General features: G+C 39.2%; 1 protein-coding gene across 1 annotated transcript; it reads right to left on the bottom strand.

Annotated features, from left to right (window-relative positions):
• Positions 1-3404: 3404 nt before the first annotated feature.
• Positions 3405-4152, bottom strand: tcimb (transcriptional and immune response regulator b). The gene has a single exon (XM_076284593.1). The coding sequence runs from the start codon at positions 4124-4126 to the stop codon at positions 3830-3832; it is 297 nt and encodes a 98-aa protein (XP_076140708.1). The 5' UTR covers positions 4127-4152; the 3' UTR covers positions 3405-3829.
• Between the last annotated feature and the right edge of the window lie 7484 nt (positions 4153-11636).

Raw genomic sequence — 11636 nt, 5'->3', positions numbered from 1 at the left:
CGGATTGCTGATAAAAAGCGCAGTCTAGAATCATTGTGCAGACATGGACAGGCTTGGTATGTATTATACAAACTATTTTGAGAGCTGTGATGGCAAATAAATATGTTTCCTTTTATTATTTAAAAAGGGTATGAATAATTTTGGACATGCCATTTTTCATAAAAATAAAAAAGGTGAAAACACTTGATTCCATATTTCTACCACATTGTCTTACAACCTTTTCGCATGTGTGTCATTTTCAGTCAGAACAAACATATTGGTCAAGAGAAAATCAACATTGAATTAGAATTAGCCAGGGGTATGAATAATTTTGTTCTTAACTGTATATCCAACCAGAACAAAGAAACTCTTTACATTTCAATTATGAATTACATATCAAATTTCCATGGAGACGCTATTCATATCTGGAGACCTTTGAACCACCAGGGGTATTCTCTTATGGTAGCAGGAGGTGGTGGGGGTAACCCTTAGCGGGAACCATGATCATACACTCAAATGAATGTGTTGTTTCTATCTGGACACAGAGATGTGCTAAAAAAACTTCGCAAGTTGTGTTATTTTCAACATATATTGTTGTGTAACAAATAAAAAAAGGAAACAACACAATCTGTGTTGTCCTTATCTGGACACAGAAAACAACACATTTGTTTTCAGAGTGTACATATACTTTATTGTTCTCAAACTGGGGCCCTTGTACTTCTTGCCATTAACACAATACCAAACATGAATAGAATATCATTTACATATCATCTCATTTGACAAACACATTTCAACCTTCAAGTTGAGTTTAGGTGTGTCCTCATGTATATAGGAGAGAAAACAGAGTGAAGGGACACAACAAGGTGGTAGAAAGCCAGGGATCAAAAGGCAACCCAAAACAATGGCTTCTCACTTCAAACACATTCATAAACAGGGACACATTGATTACAAAAGACGTACCCATTGTGTCAATACCAGAATCTTATGCAAATTGTGGGAATTACAAGTGGCAAGAAAAGTATAAATGATGGTTGTGAAGAAAACCGTTGGCGACTGGATGACAACTACTGAGGCACAAGGAGTGAGTAATGTAGTTACAAGGAGATTTCCACTTGGAAGGAAACGCCTACACAGCCCTGGCAAAGTCCCAGGATTCTATAACGGGATAAGGCACCACAGACGCAAAGGGAATTCAGCAGTAGGCCTAGTCATAGTTACAGTAAAGTCATTATTCTTCAGGCTACCAACAACATGTTGGAATCTCCCATGGCATTTTAGGCGCCAGTGTCAGATCTCACTCATCCCCTCAGAACAGAACTAACTTATTTTGTGCTTTAAATACTGTAGATGTTCGGGACACAATTTAATCCAAGACCTCATCTGAAGCTCATCTAAATCGGCTTGAAAGCAAATCATGAGAGAAGATACCATGTCTCCTTGAAAAATATTTTTGACCAATGTTTGAGGTAAAAAAAAAAATTCCCCAAAGCCTCTAGTTACACTAAGCCTCTTGTTACTCCGTTGTCATGGAGAGCTGGCTGTGTCAACACTCCCTATGAAAGTCTGAGCAACACAGACAGTGACTCAACAGGTGGTTGCTGTTTAATTTTTTGCCCATGCTTTGGTTAAACCAGCCTGAACCAGAATCACAAGGGATTTCCTGCTTCAGGAAACATTTGCTTTGGTCTGACTCAGGGTCCAAGACTACCATCCCCATGGCGATGGGTCCTAAACTCACAGGCTGACCAGCAGGGACCCCACTGCCATGCTGACGGGTGGCTTCAAAGTTCATGTGGCCTTTCCCTGACAGGAAGAGGGTGTGAGATGGACCATGATTGCAACATGTGGTGGGTCTTCCTGTTGGAAACAATGGCACAATAATTAGAGGGTGGTCTGATAAAATTTCAATCACAAGGACCTTTGTTGATGTAGCAGATGCTGTTTGACGTCAAAGAGGGACCTCCAGAGTAATGGAGAGACAATGAAATGAAAACGGCTGAGATAGAGGAATGTAACGTTAAAAAAGAGTGATAATAAAATATTAGTGTAAAGTAGTAAAGTATTAGTGTGAGACTGGCATTTTGCGGGTACCATTTAATGAAATTGCCAGTTATGGACCTGTGAGGCATCTATTTCTCAAACTAGAGACCAATGTACTAGCCCTCTGGCTTAGTAATACACCGGGGCCTCCAACTTGTCCGTTTGTGCTGTTCTCTGAAGGGAGTACATACAGTTGTAAGAAATCTTAAGTTTCTTGCCAAGTTCTCACATGGAATAGCCTTCATTTCTCAGAACAATAATAGACTGTCGAGTTTCAGAAGAAAGTTTTCTTTTTCTGGCCATTTTGAGAGTATAATCGAACCCACAAATGTTGATGCTCCAGATGCTCAACTACTGTAGCTCAAAGGAAGGCCAGTTTTATAGCTTTTCTAATCATCTAAACAGTTTTCAATTGGGTTTTCTAATCATTAGAATACAGGAGTGAAGGTTGCTGGAAATGGGTCTCTGTACACCTATATTCCATTAAAAATCAGCTGTTTTCAGCTAGAATAGTAATTTTCCACATTAACAATGTCTAGACTAGGCCTATTTCTGATTCATTAGATTTTATCTTCATTGAAAAAAACAGTGCTTTTCTTTCAAAAATAACAAAATTTCTAAGTGATTCTGTTGACTGTTGAACGGTAGTGTATGTTAACTGAAATGCCCTCAAACTTTCAGCTGGCGTGAGCAGACGGAAACCAGTTCAAACTAGTGTGACATGCTGCGCCTTTGATAAGGATGGGGTCTCCCTCTCTGCATAAATAAGCCCTTATCTTTGCTTAGTCAGCACAAAATAAGGCCAAACTGACGTGTCATGATCAGCCTATGATGCATAAATAACATAACCCACGTTCTGCAAAAGACCAGTAGAGTTAAATGTAGCTGTAAATGTGTCTCCACACTTGCATAATAGCACATGGAGTACCTAGGTGTCCTTAGGATGTTTTGCACCCCATCCCATCTAACCCAAACACAATCTTGACCACCTACGTGAAGTTCATCTTGAAGTGGTTCTTTACATAGGCTATTGCATTGGCCATATTGAGTTAAAAGCTCTAATATTGTAGAATACATTTTTCATCTTCATCTCATGCAAAGACTGGAGCAGTGTTATAGAGACCACGCGTGCCAATATAGGCTACAGATTCGCATTGCATCTTTCTCAAATGAAAGCCCTGTTATCCAGGTGTGTTAAACCACTAAACTGACTCTCAACACTGGATGTGTGCTATAGCCTAATGCTCTCTGTGCCGAATTGTGGGTACATAATCATCTCCAATCTTCTAACTTCTTACTAGGCTACTGACAAATAGGCTATTTCCTAGCAATATGTGTTGTCTAGCAAAATATGGCAAAATATCCACCCAACAAAAACAGAGAAATATGTAAAATATTAATTTATTAAAATTACTTTGACATACTTTTCACAGTTCTGTTACAAGTGCATATTTAAAAATAACTTCGTCTTCGTGGTCAGCTTGATCACTTCCACAAATCATGTCGAAGAAGTGTCTTTGCAGTTTTTCTATAGCCCAGTTCACAAGCACTTCGGCGGACAAAAGCTCTTTCATTTCACATGCACATTTCGGAGCTGCACGTTTTTTTCTGGACTCCTTGGCAGATCCATTTTCACAGAGAAGCAACACGATGAGCCACATTCGCCACTGCAGACGAACCTTAGATCTAAAGCTGCGGCATCATTCCCCGTATCTGTCAGCCAGGTATGCGCCGGCATCCACTCACACCGGAGCATCGACTTTTTAGGCTATAGCGCCTCAGAGCCAAATAGCCTTACATTCGGCGAAAGTCAGCGAAATTTCATGGACTGCCGCGAGAGTCCTGTGATTTGGAAGAGTTTGTCTTTTCTCTCCACTTGTAAGGCCATCAGCGCTTTAGCTTTCCCCTCGGGATCCTGGGAGTCATAAATGCTCCGCACTCTCTCCATCGCTTTCATGTCCCCGGACCTCACAAAAAGTTTGAGCAGGACATCCTGGTTAACATTTTCGAATATGTTGGCAACCGCTTTCTTGCGATTGGCAGTGTCAAATTTATACCCATTGATGGATGGACTGACAAGGTGGATGTTCTCAAAAGAGCAAGACATTTTCGGTCGCCTTTGGTAGTCTTCAGTACACGCTCACAACAGACAACGAGCTGGTTGTAATCTGTTCAGTTTGTGCCTTCCTCCGTTTAAATACGGCACTGATAGGGATGTCACGCATGAGAAAGTTTGTCACCCTGTGACATATGGCAAGCCATTTTAACATTTACCCACTAAGTTTGACCAGAGACTTTCAAATGTGGAGACACAGCACTCAAAAAATACTCCATAGAAATGCATGGGGCTAGTTTGTCACGCCAATATGGCCGTTGTCTACACATATCCCACCCCTTCCTCGGCAAAACGTCGACATGTGAATACATTGAGCCAATCATATGGTGTGTTGTGAAGACATCGTGCCAATCATGTGTTGTGATCTCGCCGCTGGAGTGTCGGGAAGCCTTGCGCACGCGCATTTCTGCCGAAATGGATGCCCGACCAGTGCCCAAAAAGCGTTGTCAATGGCCACCGAGTGGAGGGACTTGCCTAAAAGGACTTTGGTTTGACTATCCGGAATTAACATTGTAGATATCAACAACGTCTTTCTGACTATATTCACAATTACATTTTGGATAGTTGGAATTGTCATTCAAGATATCTGTAACGTAATTGTGACTAGTCGAAACGTCAGATAGCGATATCTGTAATTTAGTTTTCACTATAGGCAAAACTGAATTACAGATATCTGTCATCACGTCATTGAAAACAACATTCAACTCATAACACATCTTAAATGACAATTGCAGATATCTTTAATTCAGTTTTGACTAGGCAGAATGAAAGGTGAAGATATCTCAAACGTCATTATGACTAGTGCAAATTATTGTGCAAGACTTTGCTCTTTAGATCCGTAGCAGAGCCCTTCTACTTATTAGACATTCTCTGTCCGTAGGCAGAGTTGGGTTTCACCCTCCCCAACATAATCGAAGAAGAAGTGGGCTTATTTCCTTATTTCTATGAATGGAAGAAGAAGAAGAAGCAGTCATGGCTGTAATGTCTTGTTGACATCTAAAATAACTAAAACTCAGGGACACCGTGTGGTTTATTAGACTCTCACGTTATCAACTGGCTTGATCTCTGTTTCGTAGCCTACATAAATTAGTAGGCCTAGGCTACTAAATGCACTAGCACCATCTACAGGAAACTCCATTCATAATGGTGTTCGATGGCTGTAATCGAAAAAATCAAAGCAACATTGAATCATTAATTCTTGCTGCCAGCTCCTGTCTTGCATAGGCTGCAGCATTAAAAAGACGATTAAAAACTCCTTCGCCCTCTGGCTGCTCTGACATGGTGCTAAGAAGTGCTAATTACAAAGTTAACAGTTAACAGGTGCTATGTGATTTGATGATTTGAACAACAACACGCTCTGTTCCCGCCTAAAGTGGGATGCGGGCCTAATTTGCATAGCAATACAGATATCTCTAACGTCATTTCGCCTAGTCAAAACTCTAATTCAAGATATCTATAATTACATTTTGCTATAGGCAGAATGAAAGTTATAGATATCTCCAATTTCAGATATCTCTAATCAAAACTCATTCAAGATATCTATAACTTGATAATAAATATCTACAATCAAATTATGACTATCCCTAACTCCAGTTTGAGATATCTACAACGTCATTTTGACTAGTCATAATTCCATTTACAGATATCTACAATGTCATTTCGCCTAGTCAAAACTTAATTCAAGATATCTGAAAAGGAACATGTAGATATCTTGAATTGAGGTGAATTAAAGATATCTTCAACTGGAGTTATGACTAGTCAGAATCAAATTGTAGATATCTCTAACTGGAATTACAGAGATCTACAATTCAATTGCAGATATCCGTAATTCACATAGTGGATATCTGCAACTGAATTGTAGATATCTGTAGTGATAAACCCCATAGAAATGAATGGCAAATGTGGCGTCATTTGTCCTAGGAAAAATGTCTTTGTGGATATCTAAAATGACAATTATGGATAGGAAGAATTCATTTGCGGATATCTAAAATGTTTGTTTTGACTAGGCAAATATATCTGCAATACATATTCAGTCTAGCGGGTAAATGTTAAAATGGCTTGCCATAGTGACATCATCTGCTACTGCAGCGCTCTCATGCTAACACCGCCCATTTCAGCCCGACTGGAGTGTTAAAAGAGTTCATTGCAAACGCAATGTGAAACCCAGCAACCAACGGTCACATAATAATAACTAAGCTTTACTCAGATACCATCATAGATAAACCTATGTCTTTTTAAAAGATCAACCTTGATTACCCTCTATCATTTCAATTAGTAGGCTACATCTGTACAGGAGTGAAATAAAATATAGGCTATAGGTTCACATAATAACAGCAGTTCTACATAATTTAAATCCATAAATATTCAGCTTCAAATTTCCCCTACTTTTATTCCAAAAATGCGCTAAAACGTGTTTCAGCATGTTGCACATCTGATGATGAGCTCCCCACCCAGAGCCAGTGAATATTTTAGCAGCAGTAGGCTAAATATTTTAAAGCCCTGCCTCTTTTTAGGGACAGTTACGTAAATTGGGTTATGGTGGGACATTCAGAACTTTTTAGTGTTAATATCTCAGAAGTAACAGAAAAACTTAGGCTACATATAGGCATATTGTTATGCAAGCTTGTGAACACTATTCTTTATTGTTTATTGTTTTTAATCTTTATATTCTTTATTGTTTTTGTGCATTGCTAGTATAGGCCTACCCAGTAGGATAGCCTGGTGGCACCCTTTTAAACAGTGAACTCTGAGCCGAATAGATCATTCTCATACGGACATTACACAGGCATCAGTCACAGCCAGAGGTGATATGCCAATGTGGTAAAGATACAGAATGTGATTACAGAGCTCAAGCTGTGCCAAGTGGCGCTCCACCTGTGATTAAATGATAGCCTTTCAACTGGAACTCCAGGGCAAACCTACTTCACTCACGTACTCTCAAATCAATCACTGTCTTTATGTGCTGCTTGCATGCCTCATCAACAAATGGCAACAAACTCCAGTCCTGTGTTTGTTGGATGGAGTCGTTTGAGTTTGACATGTCCAAAAGTTTCTATGAACCATGAACAAAATTCCACAAAAATGGAATTCCCACGTGTACATCCGACCATTCTCGTGTGCAATATTTGTTTTTCTCCCTTTGCTGGGAAACCGGCTTTGGAGGGCCTGTCCTTAGACTACCCTATCACTCTCACACAGCCGCCTGGGAGGAACACACCAGGGCAGTGACGACACTGCGGATGTGAGGTGGCCTTTCACTTCATGAATTTCTCTGACATAACTCCTGACACAATCCTGTAAATGAGGAAATAAATATCAACGATATTCATATTATACACCCTATCTGATGTCAATCATTGGTAACTACGTATGCTGTGACAGCTCACATGTTTGTGAACAATGCCCTAACTGCCACCTTGTGTTCGTGACAATGTAATGGATATGATCATTCTGTGTTCCATATCACCTGGGAGCCGGAGTGGTCTTCTGTCCAGCCCCTTGTTCTGCCCATCCTTGGGTGTGTCACACAGCATATCCTGGTATTCTCTCCCCCATATTGTTGACAGGCCTTCCTGACAATATCCTGACAAGAGAGTTATAGAAAGAGAGAGTAGCCTATCACTGTTCCTATAGAGTATGTGACTTAACTTGTAGAATACATTTTGTCTACTGTATATATTTTCACAAATGTAGAAAACATTTCATAAAATTACATATAAAATAGCATTTAAACAAAATATTTTTATAAAAAGAACGTAATTTGGTGGCACAGTTACAGTATGCATAACCAGATTTTTTCCAATTCATTTCAGAAAGTGAGGGGAACTTATGGTGTATGACGTACGTTTTGTCATGTGTACTATATATTGTACGCCATCCATCCCCTGAAGCCAGGGTACATGATACGATCACACTAATTATGTATTTGTGAATGAAAGTGATAACAGACCTACAGTATGCCACAGATATTGAGTTAGAAAGTGTAACACAGATGTCTATTCCCCATAAGATGGTATTTAGTGACAATTACAATGACATCAATTAACATTACATTAACATTAAAATGAACAGTAAAATCAAATAAAAAAATCAATACCAACATTATTAATAGGATAATAACACTAACCATAAACATATACAAACTGCTACTCTGTAAGGAAAAAATAATTAGTGAAAGACAAGGTAAATAGATAAATGTAACGAATTTTGAAGATCCCAAATCTATCACTAAAAAGCCTTTTCCTATACACATAATACATGGTGCAGTAGCATGGCTGTAAGGGGCATTTTGATTTCTCTAGTTTATGTGGCAGCGCTGCAGAAAAATGTGTTTCACTCTGAGCCTCTTGATGGCACAGAATGGAGCGTAGGTGCCACCCAAGTGTGACACAGGGAAATTGCACTTTTGGAGTGATAAGCAGCTAATTAAAAATTCTGCTACAGGAGCTGGCATTAGTACAGAATGTTTAACCCATAAACAACTCTTCGTCTCTACATCTCTCATAACAACTGATTTGTTTTTTAATTCAATACGTTTTTACATTTTCTACAATTCAGCCATATTTTTTTCGCCATTCAGCATCTCAAATAAGTGTGCATGTGCATTGGGATAAATACCTCACTTTATCTCATAGAAAAAAAATGTTATTCAACCTTCCCTCACTTCCCGTGTTTAACACAGCAAGACATCTTTTGCAAAATAATTAGTTGAATGAAGTCTCCACCTAGTGGTATAAGGTGAATCTGTTCACTATCAACAGCTGGTGTCAAGGCTGGGGATACAGTCTCAGACTGTCACTATATGAAACAGAATATTTCTGATAACAAAACAAATAACAACCCCAATTCCAGAAAAGTTAGGATGATGTGTAAAATGTGAATAATAAATGCTATGATTTACTAATCATGCTAATCCTTTATTTAAGAGTGGTTCAAAGACAACATCAACTGTTGAAGGAGAGGAATGTTATTGTTTTTTGGAAAACGTATGTTCATTTTGAATTTGATGCCAGCAACATGTCTCAAAAAAGTTAAGAAAGGGGCATGTTTAGATGTGTCGCTTCACCTCTTTTGTACCTGGCTTTATCATTTGTTCAGATCTATCTACCGAAAATATACTAAATCGCACATATTTAATGAGATAATGCATAATCTGCATAATTAAACATTCAAATTTCAAAAACTTGTAATACATTTTTTTTCATACTTGTGTAAGTAATCAACTGAGGAAGTTTCATGGTGATATTATTTTAAAATGTTACCCTATTCACCTGTAGTGTCTTACCTTAAGGCGAGTTTTTTCATGCACTGGTCAATTTCGAGATTTTGAGCTAGTATGTTACCTTAGCATGTATTCTGTCACACTACTACAACAAAAAAGTCAGATTTACACATTTAGGTGTTTATTTCATTATATTGTGTCTATTCGCGCCTGTATATTTCTGTATATAAATGTGTAAATCGGACTTTTTTGTTGTAGTAGTGTGATAGAATTCAAACACCTGACATTCATAAGAAAAATAGTGTTGTTTTATTATTATTTGGTATTATTAGGCCTATTATTTATTATTATTTCATTTATTTAGCCTGGGCGTGGCCTTCAAAATTATAATTCAATTCATCATGACTGAAACATTCATGTATTTCATTGAAAACAGTTAATCAGTTAGCTAATTAGTTCAACTTAAAACATTTAACATTTAAAACTTAAACATTTAATTTCTTTGACATTTAACATTTAATTTCTTTAACTTTAACATTTAATTTAATTTGTCATGTTTACACATTCCACTTGTCAACTACACTGCTGTACTGTCAGTGCCTACTACTTTCAGGGAGTTGTAAAACTCTGCATAGTAATGAGGAATACTCCTATTGGTGCAAAGGGTGAGGAGATCCTTTTTTTTCAAGGCATTTATGCCTGGGGGACTTTCATACAGTGAGCTTGGTGGTTGTATGGTACTGGTGGCTCTGGTTGGTTGGCGTACCATCATCTTTTTGAAGGTTGGGGCAGTGACATCGTACTTGAAGTATCGTCTTTGGGTCCTCTTTCATGTAGCGGAACCACTTTATCTTCTGCCAATGGACAGGTTGTCCCTCCTCATCTTTTGATCGGTTCTTCAGTGTGTGGTTGGAGAGGGATTTGAAATCAAGGAAATCCTTGTGCAGAAGCTCATGCACGCTGTATGGCTTTCCCTGCCTTGCCATCCTCACCAGTGTGTAATACCCATCAGGGGAGTAGATGCATACTTTGCGCCTTGCAGTTTCTACTGCGGCATGCACTGTCGCATTCCATTTGGCTGTGCCCCGATTCCATGTACTTGTGGTCAATGGTTGAGAGGGGCAGCGAGCTCACAGCATGCAAGCACATAGTGCTGAACGCTGCATTTCTGTTCTGTCCTCCACAAGTATCTGAATACAGAACTGCATGTTCCACCTGAGGACTAAGTACCACTTGTAAACACATGTGCTGATCTCAGAAGATCCACGGCCACCTTCCCCCTCATGCCACATGTAACAGTCGACATCTTTACAGCCCAAGTCATACACTGTAAGGTTGTATGTACTGAGCTTGCGTGAGTAGAACAGGCTACTGACATTGCTCCAGGGAGTTGTCAAGACTTGCTCTAGGTCGAAAGTGACCGCCTTGACTCATCTTCTTTTGCTCTCTTTTTATCAGTTTCTTTCTGTTCTCTTGCCTTGGTCTTTCTTAATTGGTGGGCATCATATTCATCACGGTGCTTTGTTTTTTCGTGGTCTTCTAGACGTTTGTACCACTCGCAGTATTTACACGCATCTTTTTTAGGAGTATGGAAGGCCATATTAAACTCCTTGTCAAACACTGACCTGTACATACTTAATTTTTCAGGTTCTATGTTCCACTCTTGTTCACATTTCTGTTTATATAATGCATACATTTTTACCAGATTAAGAGATCCTTCCAGGTACAGCTTGCTTGTGTCTTTCCGGGAGTAGTGAGACTCGAGTGTGAGGAAGGAGTTGATGTGCTCTCGGATTTTGTCTTTGCTGCTCTCAGGCACTTTGTTCTGAGGTGTATGGCGCCCTTTCTTGCTTGGAGGCGTCATTCCCAACTCACTATGCGTAAGGCCGCCTGCCGATCTTGCAAACTTCTCTGACACATCAAGGGTCTTCTTGCACACTCTAACCTGCTGCCCATCAGATGTTAAATAATACTCAAATGTATTACTTCTTCTTGACACTTTTTCCTTGTTTCTTTTCTCTACTTTGATGACATGGTTCAGAATGTAGTCTTTCTGCCTTGCTGCATCTCCCATCTGCCAATAGCACTGAAATATATTTTCTCACACTTCCTCTGGAAATTATTCATTGCATCTGTAGCGGCAGGAAGCACAGTTCTTTTCCCTCATCCTCCTTCCTTGGACCGGCAACCCTCTTGAATTTACGTAACCTTTTCCAGAATTTCTTAGTCTTTTACGCTTGTTTCTTTTCCAATTTTCAACATTTCTCTGTCTTTTCCTTC

The sequence above is a fragment of the Alosa pseudoharengus genome, unplaced genomic scaffold, assembly GCF_046254945.1.
Source record: "Alosa pseudoharengus isolate Yale_2024_CS ecotype anadromous, Long Island Sound unplaced genomic scaffold, YU_APseudo_1.1 YU_APseudo_1.1_scf_14, whole genome shotgun sequence".
NCBI lineage: Eukaryota > Metazoa > Chordata > Actinopteri > Clupeiformes > Clupeidae > Alosa > Alosa pseudoharengus.
The sequence above is the reverse complement of the archived record's forward strand: the minus strand, read 5'-3'. Positions and strand labels throughout refer to the sequence as shown.

Bases quoted from the DNA above. Each gene is read 5' to 3' on its own strand.
- tcimb (XM_076284593.1), bottom strand. From the start codon at position 4,126: ATGTCTTGCTCTTTTGAGAACATCCACCTTGTCAGTCCATCCATCAAT.